Raw genomic sequence first — 16,596 nt, 5'->3', positions numbered from 1 at the left:
GTCAACTATGACTGACAAAATGAGAAAAAAAAATCCAGAAAATCACATTGTAGGATTTTTAATGAATTTATTTGCAAATTATGGTGGGAAATAAGTATTTGGTCAATAACAAAAGTTTCTCAATACTTTGTTATATACCCTTTGTTGGCAATGACACAGGTCAAACGTTTTCTGTAAGTCTTCACAAGGTTTTCACAAACTGTTGCTGGTATTTTGGTCCATTCCTCCATGCAGATCTCCTCTAGAGCAGTGATGTTTTGGGGCTGTCGCTGGGCAACACAGACTTTCAACTCCCTCCAAAGATTTTCTATGGGGTTGAGATCTGGAGACTGGCTAGGCCACTCCAGGACCTTGAAATGCTTCTTTACGAAGCCACTCCTTCGTTGCCCGGGCGGTGTGTTTGGGATCATTGTCATGCTGAAAGACCCAGCCACGTTTCATCTTCAATGCCCTTGCTGATGGAAGGAGGTTTTCACTCAAAATCTCACGATACATGGCCCCATTCATTCTTTCCTTTACACGGATCAGTCGTCCTGGTCCCTTTGCAGAAAAACAGCCCCAAAGCATGATGTTTCCACCCCCATGCTTCACAGTAGGTATGGTGTTCTTTGGATGCAACTGAGCATTCTTTGTCCTCCAAACACGACGAGTTGAGTTTTTACCAAAAAGTTATATTTTGGTTTCATCTGACCATATGACATTCTCCCAATCCTCTTCTGGATCATCCAAATGCACTCTAGCAAACTTCAGACGGGCCTGGACATGTACTGGCTTAAGCAGGGGGACACGTCTGGCACTGCAGCATTTGAGTCCCTGGCGGCGTAGTGTGTTACTGATGGTAGGCTTTGTTACTTTGGTCCCAGCTCTCTGCAGGTCATTCACTAGGTCCCCCCGTGTGGTTCTGGGATTTTTGCTCACCGTTCTTGTGATCATTTTGACCCCACGGGGTGAGATCTTGCGTGGAGCCCCAGATCGAGGGAGATTATCAGTGGTCTTGTATGTCTTCCATTTCCTAATAATTGCTCCCACAGTTGATTTCTTCAAACCAAGCTGCTTACCTATTGCAGATTCAGTCTTCCCAGCCTGGTGCAGGTCTACAATTTTGTTTCTGGTGTCCTTTGACAGCTCTTTGGTCTTGGTCATAGTGGAGTTTGGAGTGTGACTGTTTGAGGTTGTGGACAGGTGTCTTTTATACTGATAACAAGTTCAAACAGGTGCCATTAATACAGGTAACGAGTGGAGGACAGAGGAGCCTCTTAAAGAAGAAGTTACAGGTCTGTGAGAGCCAGAAATCTTGCTTGTTTGTAGGTGACCAAATACTTATTTTCCACCATAATTTGCAAATAAATTCATAAAAAATCCTACAATGTGATTTTCTGGATTTTTTTTTCTCATTTTGTCTGTCATAGTTGACGTGTACCTATGATGAAAATTACAGGCCTCTCTCATCTTTTTAAGTGGGAGAACTTACACAATTGGTGGCTGACTAAATACTTTTTTCCCCCACTGTATGTATGTGAGTCCTACCCGATCACCAGGCTCTCCTGCCTTCCCAGCTGGTCCTGGCAACCCCTCGGCACTCTCTCCCTGAAACATAAAAAAAAAAACTCAGTACACACTTTCTCTCTTTCACACACACACACACACACACACACACACACACACACACACACACACACACACACACACACACACACACACACACACACACACACACACACACACACACACACACACACACACACACACACACACACACACACACACACACACAGTACCAACCTTGTCTCCTTTGGCTCCCTGTTGTCCTGTAAATCCTCTGGGACCTTGAGCTCCTGGGTTTCCATCAGACCCCTGAAACCAACAAAATACATAAATTATGGTAACCCACACACACACACACACCTAACACACACATCAAAACATAGACTCTCCTGAGTGGCGCAGTGGTCTAAGGCACTGCATCGCAGTGCAAACTGTGCCACTAGAGATCCTGGTTCGAATCCAGGCTCTGTCGCAGCCGGCCGCGACCGGGAGACCCATGAGGCGGCGCACAATTGGCCCAGCGTCGTCCAGGGTAGGGGAGGGAATGGCCGGCAGGGATGTAGCTCAGTTGATAGAGCATGGCGTTTGCAACGCCAGGGTTGTGGGTTCGATTCCCATGGGGGGCCAGTATATAAAAAATAAAAAAAGAATTTAAAAAAAATGTGTTCACTAACTGTAAGTCGCTCTGGATAAGAGCGTCTGCTAAATGACTAAAAAACATGTATAGGGCTGTGGCGGTCATGAAATGTCAGCCGGTAATGCAGATAACTGCCGGTCTCACAGTAATTGACTGTTAATTAACATCAAAATGTTTAGCATCTCCAGGCCTCCATGCATAGCCTACAAGCCACTGATGCGGATCTTTGGAATTTTAAAAAGTCTAATAAATCTATTTAATATAGCCTACACCATCAAAACAAATCCATTATTTAGTTTATGCAGGTCTAAAGAAACATTATGATATGAAGAACAGATTAGCATATTCTGAGTCGTCCTTACAGTATGTTAGGCCCTGATCTGGCTATGCCATATGGCTGTGGGCTACACTAGTTAATTTAGCAGACAAGATTGCCTTATAAGTCTCGTAGCATTATTTTATATTATTTTATAGTAAGAAGAATACAATTGAACATAGATGAATAAAATAGAAATAGAACAGCCTCAATTCGTCGGGGCATGGACTCTACAAGGTGTCGAAAGCATTCCACAGGGATGCTGGCCCATGTGGACTCCAACGCTTCCCACAGTTGTGTCAAGTTGGCTGGATGTCTTTTGGGTGGTGGACCATTCTTGATACACACGGAAAACTGTTGAGCGTGAAAAACCCAGCAGCATTGCAGTTCTTGACACAAACCGGTGCACCTGGCACCTACTACCATACCCAGTTCAAAGGCACTTAAATATTTTGTCGTGCCCAATTACCCTCTAAATGACACACATACACAATCCATGTCTCAATTTTCTCAAGGCTTAAAATCCTTCTTTAACCTGACTCCTCCCCTTCATCTACACTGATTGAAGTGGATTTAACAAGTGACATCAATAAGGGATCATAGCTTTCACCTGGATTCACCTGGTCAGTCTATGTCATGGAAAGAGCAGGTGTTCATAATGTTTAGTACACTCAGTGTACAGTTGGAATACTTTTTTATTTAGAATGGCCCACAAAAAAAAAGCCTGCACTCGAATAGCGAATGGAGGAAGTGCTTCGAGCACTTACATTTTTAATATGCTAGGTGGGCTACACCATTTGTAAAGCGGATTAATGTGCTCAATTTTAAGAATTAAGCAATAAATATAGCAGCACGAGAAAGCTGGGATCCTCTTTGAAATAGTGGCCACACGTGATGACTGGGCTTATAAGAACACATGTTTCACTAGGCTCTGTAGGCTATGGGCTCTCCAACCCTTTTCAAGGGGTCCTAGGCCTATAGCAGGGTTCCCCAACTGGCGGCCCGTGGGCCGAATTTGGCCTGTGGGTGGTTTTATTTGGCCCCTCAAGTTTTATGTGCAAAACGATAAAATATGATTTCTTTATTTTTTATTGTTGCACATAAAAGACTGTAAAAACACCAGGAAATCAGCTGCAAGTAATTTTAATTTAAGAAATCTGTTCCCAAGTATTCCCACCCATAATAGAGAGACATGATTGATTTGAAAAAGTAAAACAAAAATGCATTGCTGTTTCTTGCCTTAGAATGCATACGCTGGGCATCATTCACAAGTGATCATATTCTCACCCATCAGACTATTCTTAATTTAATCTAGTCTTTACATATACTAAATAATATATATGTGAAATTAGTTTTGATTTAGAATGGGCCATTATCATGCACCTGTCGAAACAGGGGCAGGGGAAAAAAAGACGTCATCCGTATGCACTTGAATAGCAAATAGAGGACACTTTTCCCGCGGTTCATTTTCATGCCAGCCAGGTAGGCTACTCCGGTTGTAAAGCAAAGCAATGTACAGTGAGGGAAAACATTATTTGATCCCCTGCTGATTTTGTACGTTTGCCCACTGACAAAGAAATGATCAGTCTATAATTTTAATGGTAGGTGTATTTGAACAGTGAGAGACAGAATAACAACAACAAAATTCAGAAAAAAGCATGTCAAAAATGTTATAAATTGATTTGCATTTTAATGAGGGAAATAAGTATTTGACCCCCTCTCAATCAGAAAGATTTCTGGCTCCCAAGTGTCTTTTATACAGGTAACGAGCTGAGATTAGGAGCACACTCTTAAAGGGAATGCTCCTAATCTCAGTTTGTTACCTGTATAAAAGACACCTGTCCACAGAAGCAATCAATCAATCAGATTCCAAACTCCACCATGGCCAAGTCCAAAGAGCTCTCCTAGGATGTCAGGGACAAGATTGTAGCGTAGACCTACACAAGGCTGGAATGGGCTACAAGACCATCGCCAAGCTGCTTGGTGAGAAGGTGACAACAGTTGGTGCGATTATTCGCAAATGAAAGAAACACAAAAGACCTGTCAATCTCCCTCGGCCTGGGGCTCCATGCAAGATCATGAGAACGGTGAGGAATCAGCCCAGAACTACACGGGAGGATCTTGTCAATGATCTCAAGGCAGCTGGGACCATAGTCACCAAGAAAACAATTGGTAACAGACTACGCCGTGAAGGACTGAAATCCTGCAGCGCCCGCAAGGTCCCCCTGCTCAAGAAAGCACATATACAGGCCCGTCTGAAGTTTGCCAATGAACATCTGAATGATTCAGAGGAGAACTGGGTGAAAGTGTTGTGGTCAGATGAGACCAAAATCGAGCTCTTTGGCATCAACTCAACTCAGCGTGTTTGGAGGAGGAAGAATGCTGCCTATGACCCCAAGAACACCATCCTCACCGTCAAACATGGAGGTGGAAACATTATGCTTTGGCTGTGTTTTTCTGCTAAGGGGACAGGACAACTTCACCACATCAAAGGGACGATGGACGGGCCATATACCGTCAAATCTTGGGTGAGAACCTCCTTCCCTCAGCCAGGGCATTGAAAATGGGTCGTGGATGGGTATTCCAGCATGACAATGACCCAAAACACACGGCCAAGGCAACAAAGGAGTGGCTCAAGAAGAAGCACATTAAGGTCCTGGAGTGGCCTAGCCAGTCTCCAGACCTTAATCCCATAGAAAATCTGTGGAGGGAGCTGAAGGTTCGAGTTGCCAAACTTCAGCCTTGAAACCTTAATGACTTGGAGAAGATCTGCAAAGAGGAGTGGGACAAAATCCCTCCTGAGATGTGTGCAAACCTGGTGGCCAACTACAAGAAACGTCTGACCAGTGTGATTGCCAACAAGGGTTTTGCCACCAAGTACTAAGTCATGTTTTGCAGAGGGGTCAAATACTTATTTCCCTCATTCAAATGCAAATCAATTTATAACATTTTTGACATGCGTTTTTCTGGATTTTGTTGTTGTTATTCTGTCTCTCACTGTTCAAATAAACCTACCATTAAAATTATAGACTGATCATGTCTTTGTCAGTGGGCAAACGTACAAAATCAGCAGGGATCAAATACTTTTTTCCCTCACTGTACTTCATATTAGGAAACTTGAGGAATAAATATAGTAGGCCTAGCCAATAGAAAGCTGATGGGAACCTCCTTTTTTTAATAGAAAAACTATTTTCTCTCGCAATTGCATAGCATAGTCTATAGACATTTTGCGCAACATGGGCTTCTAGGAACAATTATTTCATTCCATGCATCAACCAGCTATGAGGAGCTGGCTCTCGCTGCGCAACAGGTGATCCTATTCCGCTCAAACTCTGAATGCCAGGGCTCCCATGAAATGTTCGATTTGATTTTCGAACCATTTGCATTGATGTCATAGTGATTAGAGGGACAATAGAGGGCAGAGTACCAGGCCATTAGCGACTGGCCGTTAGCAAGTTTGGTAGGCTTCTCACGACCATCAGCAGCATCAGAGCACAGTTTTGGAGAAGCCTAGTTACTGTGACTCAACGGTCATGTCACGTGGAATTTGACTGTGGTCATGACTGGTGACTGCCGGTGTGGCGGTAATACGGTCAGCGTAGCAGCCCTAGACAGTATAATTATCACCCCAGAGATCTGCACGGTACAAATGCAGACACACATACCCAAAGACACACAAATGACACATGTCCAGTGATTGACAGATCTTACCGGTGATCCCTTCTCCCCCTTTACAGCCGAGCCACTGCCCACTCCTGGAGGTCCCTGTCAGCAGGACAGACAGACACACAGACAGAGAGAGATAAAAGAGATGTGACAATCATTATCCTCTTATCATTCTTACAGAGATATCTGCAATGAATCTACAAGACAAGCTGCGGACAGCACTGGATGACTCACCCTCTCGCCGGTGCTGCCCTTGTCTCCCTAAAAGGAGAGAGAGAGAGAGAGAGAGAGAGAGAGAGAGAGAGAGAGAGAGAGAGAGAGAGAGAGAGAGAGAGAGAGAGAGAGAGAGAAAGAAAGGAATGATTAGTGATTGAGCTTTGTTGTTCCGCAGACACTGTCATACATCCCAGTATAGGAATACATTTGACTCCCAGACACGCACACACACACACGCACACGCACACGCACACGCACACATGCACACTGACTGTCTACTGCACTATGACGAAACATCAAGGCCTCTCTAAGTCTGAAGATACTGGTTGTCATGGAAACCGATGGAAGGGCATGATCAGGTGGAAAATTATACAGAGGAGGATGACAGAGATATTAAAAGAGAGAGAAAGGTTCCTAAGGTCACTCTTATACATCTCAACAGAACCAATCATTTTTAGATGACACATGGAAAGAACATAGAAATCTAATCTAATCTAATCATGTTTTCGTTTCCCACATTATCATATCACAGACAGACTGTTGGGGGTTATTCTCAAGGTTAGGATATATTTTAAAAGAGGAAGTAAACGATGTATGAACATCCCTCACAGCACTTCCATCACACGAAGTTCGAACAATCTAGCACTTTTGAAAAGGGGGCATGTTTTTGGGAGCAACTTGAATTGAACCTGAACTGATGAGGTGCCTGCGAAATGAGTAACAACTCTCTTCCAACCCCATGTGTCCACTCTTGATATTCACAGTATACATACAGGTTACAGGCTACTTTAATTAGTGTCTTTCTCCCCAATGTGGTCTGTTCACTAGTTAGTGTATCGAGGACCAGACCAGGGTAACTGACCTTGATGGAGATGCCAGGGGTGCCTGGTATCCCGGGGCGACCGTCTTGTCCTGGGGTCCCTGCAGGTCCCACAAAGCCCTTGGCCCCGTCAGTTCCTGGACGCCCTGCGGTACCCTGGGTAACAGAGAAAATATAATTCATCATCACTAAGAATTCATTCAACTGAAGAGAATTTCTGGCTGTGTGTGTGTGTCTGTCTCACTGGTATTCCTGGGATCCCTGGTTCTCCTTTCCTCCCAGGCAGACCTCCTCCTGAAACAGCCGACCCTGGCTCACCCTGGAACACCAGCAAAGAACCAGCTTAGTGAACATCGAACATACAAACAGCAGATGGGATGACATACAACGTATAGTGTACTGAGGATAAAGAGGTGTACTGTACTCACCCTGTCGCCCCTGTCACCCTTTGTCCCTGGTGCTCCTTTAACCCCAGGATCACCCTGCCACAGAGAAAACATAAAAAATCTAACTTGATAATACAACAACACACATACTGTAAACACACACATAAGTGCTAGATACAGATCACATAGGCATTGCTGAGGGATACTTACAGGATCTCCTCTGATACCCGGTAGCCCCTGTGAACCCTGAAAAAGACAAAATAGCAAAACATCTGTTGTTAAACCACGTCTAAAGCAAGTTGGACCAACTCAGCGGCATTGTTGTTAGAGTGTCCGCCCTGAGATTAAAAGGTTGGGGGTTCAATCCCTGGTCGAGTCATTCCAATAGCTCAAAAAAATTGAACCAGCTGCTCTCTCTGCTTGGCACTCAGCATTAAGGAGATGGATTGGAAGAGAGTTGTTACTGCGATAGACTAGCGTCCTGTCCAGGGGGTGTGCTGCCTCACGCTACAGAAACAGGAGATAGGCTCCTGCTCCTATGAGCCGTTCTGGCTTGCACAAAGCTTACTTGGCCATTTACAACTTATAAGAACATCAGGATAACAACATGTGTTATTGGGTTTTATATTAACACATTGGGACTGGCCCTGGCTGTGATTGTGGTCCCTGACTACTCACCGGTACTCCTGCAGGGCCCGGGGTCCCTGGTCGCCCTGGCAACCCTGGACCCCCATCCAGACCAGGAAAACCCTGAAGAGAGAACAACAGTAAATACAGCAGAACAGTACAACAGTACTAGTGTTGAGTATAAGTGTTTATGTGTATGTACTCACCCTCTCCCCCTTCTCCCCTCTGACCCCAACTGAGGGGGCCTCACTCCCGCCAGGCAGACCCTGTCGCCCCTCAGGCCCCCTGGGGCCCTCCCTGCCAGGCAAACCATCACGACCCTGGAACACACACACACAATTAAATATCTCAGTGAATGATAAGTAGACGCTAATGTTTGAGCTACCAGTTACAGATCAATATTCAGTGGTGAAGGACTCACCGGCTCTCCTTTGCGTCCGTCAGTACCGTCTCTTCCTCTCTCTCCCTGTAGCAGAGGGTCAGTAACTTTTCAGGAAAACTGATACAACTACTGACCATAGAGCTTCCAAGACCACATTACAGAGCATGGTATTAAAACCATTCAATTGTTACCTTTTCTCCTCGCTCCCCCCGATCACCCTAGAGAGAGTAAAATGAACAGATATGAGCGAGAGCAGGGCAAAGAGGGAAAGAGGGATGAAAAGGAGAGCACACACAAGTTGAAAGGAATGGTGATAGTGTAATGATGGCTGTGGATGGATGAGGAACAGTACAGTAACTCACCCGAGGACACTGTATGGTACACGGCTCTGCCACTGGGCCCTGATATAGAAAACAACAACATACACACTAAGACCCAGAGCACTCCACCATATTGGTCCTCTGTAGCTCAATTGGTAGAGCATGGCGCTTGTAACGCCAGGGTAGTGGGTTCGATCCGCGGGACCACCCATACGTAAAAATGTATGCGCACATGACTGTAAGTCGCTTTGGATAAAAGCGTCTGCTAAATGGCATATTATTATATTATTATTATTATTGTTGTCACTGAGTCCCTGGCAATGATTCACTTACTGACTGGGAGAGCGTACATTGACAGCATTGACAGCAATATCATGGGATATACAGGATGGTCCGTCTTCTAATCTCTCTCTCTCTTTTTCGCTCTCTCTCTCTCTCGCTCACCTCACCTCCCCACCACCTTTTCCCCTCTTATCTCACCCCTCCCTCTGGTATCCTGGCGACGCCACACAGCAGGTCAGCCAGGTCGGCGTGCAGGGTGCCAAGCTGGGTGGCATCACGAGCATATAGGAGGTTCTGGGTGCTGCCATCTGTCACCGCCTGGCGCAGTTCCTCAGAGTCCGCTCGACCTATACCCACCGCCAGCACTGTCACACCTGATAGACACACACACATGGTCATGGAAATATTGGGAATTGTATTTATTTATTTATTGTACAACATTTTAGTTTAAAACATAGTGAGTGACAAGGGACTGTGGGGATAAAAATTATTGTAGCAGATTTCATTAGGTAGAGATGTGCAGGTGCTGTATATCTGCTTGTGTGTTAGTGCTTTCTATACAGTCTGTGTGAGGCTACCTGAGGCTTTGACAGCACTCGCTGGGACAGTGACGTTGTCGGACGATTTTCTGTCTGCAATGATCACCACCACGCCAGGAACTCTTGGTCTACGACCAGCTGTGGGGCTGAGAAGGAACTGTCTTGTGAACGTCACCGCCTGGCCTGCAGGGAGAGAGACACAGTTACATATCATTACACACACGCACTCCACGGTTTCCGTTAGCCGGTAATTGGCGGCTTCGGGCCGATAAAATAAATGAAAAGCTGATAAATAAAATTGCAGCTGGCCAAATTGTCCGGGGCTGCCATGCTGCTGAGTAGAGAGAGAGAGAGAGCGAGAGAGAGAAAGAGAGAGAGAGAGAGAGAGAGAGAGAGAGAGAGAGAGAGAGAGAGAGAGAGAGAGAGAGAGAGACAGAGGAGCCTTGGCCAAGGCTACTGTTGATTGCGAAGATGGAGGCCTTTTCATTGAAGTGAAACAAAAGTTTGAGCGTATGCCTATAGTGAAAAGCCTACAAGGCAGGGCTCCAGACTGTGACCAACTAATTTGTTCAATAACATCTCAGTAGTCTATTACACTTTTTAATAAAGCACTGTGAATTACTTGGTCCGACCAAATGATGGGCTGGTGCCACCAACTGAAAGAATTAGTGGCACCAGTGCCACCAGGGGAAAATGTTAGTCTAGAGCTCTGTTACAAGGGGAATGTCCTCTGTATGGACAATTGTTAATATTGTAGTGGACAAAGATGAGAAGAATGTTGGTGCGGTCAAATGCAGGCTACTGTGCAACTCACTATTCGAGTAGGATGCAATTTTGGAACTTTAATGTATTTATTTACAATAATTTGTTTTATCATTATTATTATTGTCTGTTATTGTTATTATTGTAGGCCTATTTATTAATCTAAACCAGTTCTTTAAATATGCAAAACATGTTTTGTTTCATTCTGTTGAGACATTTTCATTGGCTAAATTAAATTAAATTTGTCTTTTTAATTGTGTGCTCCATATTTAGTGTAAAATTAGTGTAAAATAGTTTATAAGGAGGCCTGTTGTAAAATAAATATAATCAGCCCATTGCACTCATTTGTTGGGTATGGTAGACATTAGCCTTTCTTGGTAATTGCTGCAATATAGCCTGTTCAAAACTTTTGTGAAGGTTTAAACCAGTATTTTGTTTGATTCTGTTGAGCCATTTTCTTTCGCCGAATTAAGTTGCAACTGTAATGTTGTGTTTGCCGCAATATAATATCCTGCTCGTATTTTCCCTATAAACAATGGCTTGATTTACTTTTGCTATTACCCTAATAGAGTTGAGAAACTTTTGTGAAGGTTTGCTGTGGTGTGGATATTAGCCTATTATACTGCAGGCCTATGATATGAAGGCAGTGCGCACCGGTGCTCCAACTGACTCCGACATTAAGAAGAATGTTTTAGGCCTACCAGAGTTACTACTATAATGTAACAATATAATGCTTATCTTTATAAAAAAACATTTGAATAGAAAATGAACGAAAAGGCCTCCTTCTGTACACCTAAAGTATAGCCTATCTGACAAGTATAAAGAAATTAATGTTGGTATCGCATGCCACCGACATATCTGTGGGGCTAGGCCTAGGCTTCTCCTCCTTAATATATATATATATATTTTTTAATATGAATATAATACAGTGGACACCTAAGCCTGATTCAGAGGGGTTGGGTTAAATGCGGAAGACACATTTCAGTTGAATGCATTCAGTTGTACAACTGACTAGGTATCCCCTTTTCCCTTTCCCTATAGGCCAATGCACACAATTCCCTGCAGCATTTAGTGCTCAAATCTGGGACAGCTGAACCTTGAGGTGAACAATTACAATTGAAGTCGGAAGTTTACATACACTTAGGTTGGAGTCATTAAAACTAATTTTTCAACCACTCCACAAATGTCTTGTTAACAAACTATAGTTTTGGCAAGTCGGTTAGGACATCTACTTTGTGCATGACAAAAAACAATTGTTTACAGACAGATTATTTCACATATAATTCACTGTATCAGTGGGTCAGAAGTTTACATACACTAAGTTGACTGTGCCTTTCAACAGCTTGGAAAAATACAGAAAATGATGTCATGGCTTTAGAAGCTTCTGATAGGCTAATTGACATCATTTGAGTCAATTGGAGGTGTACCTGTGGATGTATTTCAAGGCCTACCTTCAAACTCAGTGCATCTTTGCTTGACATCATGGGAAAATCAAAAGAAATCAGCCAAGACCTCAGAAAAAACATTGTAGAACTCCACAAGTCTGGTTCATCCTTGGGAGAAATTTCCAAACGCCTGAAGGTACCACGTTCATCTGTACAAACAATAGTACGCAAGTATAAACACCATGGGACCACGCAGCCGTCATACCGCTCAGGAAGGAGACGCGTTCTGTCTCCTAGAGATGAACGTACTTTGGTGCGAAAAGTGCAAATCAATCCCAGAACAACAGCAAAGGACCTTGTGAAGATGCTGGAGGAAACAGGTACAAAAGTATCTATATCCAAAGTAAAACGAGTCCTATATCGACATAACCTGAAAGGCCGCTCAGCAGGAAGAAGCCACTGCTCCAAAACTGCCATAAAAAAGCCACTCTACGGTTTGCAACTGCACATGGGGACAAAAATCATACTTTTTGGAGAACTGTCCTCTGGTCTGATGAAACAAAAATAGAACTATTTGGCCATAATGACCATTGTTATGTTTGGAGGAAAAAGGGGGATGCTTGCAAGCTGAAGAACACCATCCCAAACGTGAAGCACGGGGGTGGCAGCATCATGCTGTGGGGGTGCTTTGCTGCAGGAGGGACTGGTGCACTTCACAAAATAGATGGCATCATGAGGAAGGAAAATGATGTGGATATATTGAAGCAACATCTCAATACATCAGTCAGGAAGTTAAAGCTTGGTCGCAAATGGATCTTCCAAATGGACAATGACCCCAAGCATACAGTGAGGGAAAAAAGTATTTGATCCCCTGCTAATTTTGTACGTTTGCACACTTTTGTACGTTTGCCCACATCAACAGCATTATCCCAGAAACCCTAGACCCACTCCAATTTGCATACCGCCCCAACAGATCCACAGATGATGCAATCTCTATTGCACTCCACACTGCCCTTTCCCACCTGGACAAGAGGAACACCTACGTGAGAATGCTATTCATTGACTACAGCTCAGCATTCAACACCATAGTGCCCTCTAAGCTCATCACTAAGCTAAGGATCCTGGGACTAAACACCTCCCTCTGCAACTGGATCCTGGACTTCCTGACGGGCCGCCCCCAGGTGGTAAGGGTAGGTAACAACACATTTGCCACACTGATCCTCAACACGGGGGCCCCTCAAGGGTGCGTGCTCAGTCCCCTCCTGTACTCTCTGTTCACCCATGACTGCATGGCCAGGCACGACTCCAACACCATCATTAAGTTTGCCGACGACACAACAGTGGTAGGCCTGATCACCGACAACGATGAGACAGCCTATAGGGAGGAGGTCAGAGACCTGGCCGTGTGGTGCCAGGACAACAACCTCTCCCTCAACGTGACCAAGACAAAGGAGATGATTGTGGACTACAGGAAAAAAAGAGGACTGAGCACGCCCCCATTCTCATCGACGGGGCTGTAGTGGAACAGGTTGAGAGCTTCAAGTTCCTTGGTGTCCACATCACCAACGAACTATCATGGTCCAAACACACCAAGACAGTCGTGAAGAGGGCACGACAAAGCCTATTCCCCCTCAGGAGACTGAAAAGATTTGGCATGGGTCCTCAGATCCTCAAAAAATTATACAGCTGCACCATCGAGGGCATCCTGACTGGTTGCATCACCTCCTGGTATGGCAACTGCTTGGCCTCCGACCGCAAGGCACTACAGAGGGTAGTGCGTACGGCCCAGTACATCACTGGGGCCAAGCTTCCTGCCATCCAGGACCTCTATACCAGGCGGTGTCAGAGGAAGGCCCTCAAAATTGTCAAAGACTCCAGCCACCCTAGTCATAGACTGTTCTCTCTGCTACCGCACGGCAAGTGGTACCGGAGTGCCAAGTCTAGGTCCAAAAGACTTCTCAACAGCTTCTACCCCCAAGCCATAAGACTCCTGAACAGCTAATCATGGCTGCCCGGACTATTTGCACTGCCCCCCCACCCCATCCTTTTTACGCTGCTGCTACTCTGTTAATTATTTATGCATAGTCACTTTAACTCTACCCACATGTACATATTACCTCAACTACCTCAACTAGCCGGTGCCCCCGCAAATTGACTCTGCAACCGTACCCCCCTGTATATATAGCCTCCCTACTGTTATTTTATTTTACTTCTGCTCTTTTTTTTCTCAACACTTTTTTTTGTTGTTGGTTTATTTGTACTTTTTTTGTTAAAAATAAATGCACTGTTGGTTAAGGGCTGTAAGTAAGCATTTCACTGTAATGTCTGCACCTGTTGTATTCGGCGCATGTGACCAATAAAATGTGATTTGATTTGATTTGATCATTTTAATGGTAGGTTTATTTGAACAATGAGAGACAGAATAACAACAAAAAAATAAAAAATAAACGCATGTCAAAAATGTTATTAATTGATTTGCATTTTAATGAGGGAAATAAGTATTTGACCCCTCTGCAAAACATTACTTAGTACTTGGTGGCAAAACCCTTGTTGACAATCAAAGAGTTCAGACATCTCAGGAGGGATTTTGTCCCACTCCTCTTTGCAGATCTTCTCCAAGTCATTAAGGTTTCGAGCCTGACGTTTGGCAACTCGAACCTTCAGCTCCCTCCAGATATTTTCTATGGGATTAAGGTCTGGAGACTGGCTAGGCCACTCCAGGACCTTAATGTGCTTCTTCTTGAGCCACTCCTTTGTTGCCTTGGCTGTGTGTTTTGGGTCATTGTCATGCTGGAATACCCTTCCACGACCCAATTTCAATGCCCTGGCTGAGGGAAGGATGTTCTCACCCAAGATTTGACGGTACATGGCCCAGTCCATCGTCCCTTTGATGCGGTGAAGTTGTCCTGTCCCCTTAGCAGAAAAACACCCCCAAAGCATAATGTTTCCACCTCCGTGTTTGACGGTGGGGATGGTGTTCTTGGGGTCATAGGCAGCATTCCTCTTCCTCCAAACACGCTCGATTTTGGTCTCATCTGACTACAACACTTTCACCCAGTTCTCCTCTGAATCATTCAGATGTTCATTGGCAAACTTCAGAAGGGCATTTATATGTGCTTTCTTGAGCAGAGGGACCTTGCGGGCGCTGCAGGATTTCAGTCCTTCACGGCGTAGTGTGTTACCAATTGTTTTCTTGGTGACTATGGTCACAGCTGCCTTGAGATCATTGACAAGATTCTCCCGTGTAGTTCTGGGCTGATTCCTCACCATTCTCATGATCATTGCAACTCCACGAGGTGAGATCTTGCATGGAGCCACAGGCCAAGGGAGATTGACAGTTATTTTGTGTTTCTTCCACTTGTGAATAATCGCACCAACTGTTGTCACTTTTTCACCAAGCTGCTTGGCGATGGTTTTGTAGCCCATTCCAACCTTGTGTACGTCTACAATCTTGTCCCTGACATCCTTGGAGAGCTCTTTGGTCTTGGCCATGGTGGAGAGTTTGGAATCTGATTGATTGATAGCTTCTGTGGACAGGTGTATTTTATACAGGTAACATACTGAGATTAGGAGCACTCCCTTTAAGAGTGTTCTCCTAATCTCAGCTCGTTACCTGTATAAAAGACACCTGGGAGCCAGAAATCTTTCTGATTGAGAGGGGGTCAAATACTTATTTCCTTCATTAAAATGCAAATCAATTTATAACATTTTTGACATGCGTTTTTCTGGATTTTGTTGTTGTTATTCTGTCTCTCACTGTTCAAATAAACCTACCATTAAAATTATAGACTGATCATTTCTTTGTCAGTGGGCAAACATACAAAATCAGCAGGGGATCAAATATTTTTTTCCCTCACTGTACTTCCAAAGTTGTTGCAAAATGGCTTAAGGACAACAAAGTCATGGTATTGGAGTGGCCATCACAAAGCCCTGACCTCAATCCTATAGAAAATGTGTGGGCAGAACTGAAAAAGCGTGTGCGAGCAAGGAGGCCTACAAACCTGACTCAGTTACACCAGCTCTGTCAGGAGGAATGGGCCAAAATTCACCCAACTTATTGTGGGAAGCTTGTGGAAGGCTACCCGAAACGTTTGACCCAAGTTAAACAATTTAAAGGCAATGCTACCAAATACTAATTAAGTGTATGTACATTTCTGACCCACTGGGAATGTGATGAAAGAAATAAAAGCTGAAATAAATCATTCTCTCTACTATTATTCTGACATTTCACATTCTTAAAATGAAGTGGTGATCCTAAATGACCTAAGACAGGGAATTTTTACTAGGATTAAATGTCAGGAATTGTGAAAAACTGAGTTTAAATGTATTTGGCTAAGGTGTATGTAAACTTCAGACTTCAACTGTATTCTTTACAAGCATTTCGCTACACTCGCAATCTGTTAAATATGTGTGTGCGACCAATACAATTTGATTTGATTTATTGTTTTTAGACAAAAAAACAATAGGCTATAAAGCTGTGTATATGCTACACATCAGAACACAAGGAATAGTGTTTTTGTAATTAGTGAGGCCTATAGGTTGTTTTTAAGGACATGTAAATGTGGATCATTTAGCCAATATGGGTGGATGGCCTAATGGGTTATGCACCCAATGCATATGGATGACCGGTAAATGTATCAAATGTCCGATAAATTAAATATTTCCGGGTCACTTGTCCGGTGGAACATTTTCCTAATGGAAACCCTGACACAC

The 16,596-nt window shown here is 44.1% G+C and overlaps 1 protein-coding gene across 1 annotated transcript in view; it reads right to left on the bottom strand.

Annotated features, from left to right (window-relative positions):
- LOC121578769 (collagen alpha-1(VII) chain-like) overlaps positions 1–16,596 on the bottom strand; it is a 43,581-nt gene that overhangs the window by 3,070 nt on the left and 23,915 nt on the right. The window contains exons 21-35 of the mRNA XM_041893154.1: positions 9,776–9,919; positions 9,396–9,571; positions 8,958–8,996; positions 8,787–8,813; positions 8,635–8,679; positions 8,420–8,533; positions 8,265–8,336; positions 7,797–7,832; positions 7,629–7,682; positions 7,445–7,519; positions 7,243–7,356; positions 6,399–6,425; positions 6,210–6,263; positions 1,783–1,854; positions 1,528–1,587 (exon numbers count right to left, since the gene is read on the bottom strand). Of these exons, the coding sequence (XP_041749088.1) occupies positions 1,528–1,587; positions 1,783–1,854; positions 6,210–6,263; positions 6,399–6,425; positions 7,243–7,356; positions 7,445–7,519; positions 7,629–7,682; positions 7,797–7,832; positions 8,265–8,336; positions 8,420–8,533; positions 8,635–8,679; positions 8,787–8,813; positions 8,958–8,996; positions 9,396–9,571; positions 9,776–9,919 (1,109 nt within the window). The remainder of the gene's footprint in view (positions 1–1,527; positions 1,588–1,782; positions 1,855–6,209; positions 6,264–6,398; positions 6,426–7,242; positions 7,357–7,444; positions 7,520–7,628; positions 7,683–7,796; positions 7,833–8,264; positions 8,337–8,419; positions 8,534–8,634; positions 8,680–8,786; positions 8,814–8,957; positions 8,997–9,395; positions 9,572–9,775; positions 9,920–16,596) is intronic.

Source organism: Coregonus clupeaformis, chromosome 12 (genome assembly GCF_020615455.1).
Source record: "Coregonus clupeaformis isolate EN_2021a chromosome 12, ASM2061545v1, whole genome shotgun sequence".
NCBI lineage: Eukaryota > Metazoa > Chordata > Actinopteri > Salmoniformes > Salmonidae > Coregonus > Coregonus clupeaformis.
The sequence above is the reverse complement of the archived record's forward strand: the minus strand, read 5'-3'. Positions and strand labels throughout refer to the sequence as shown.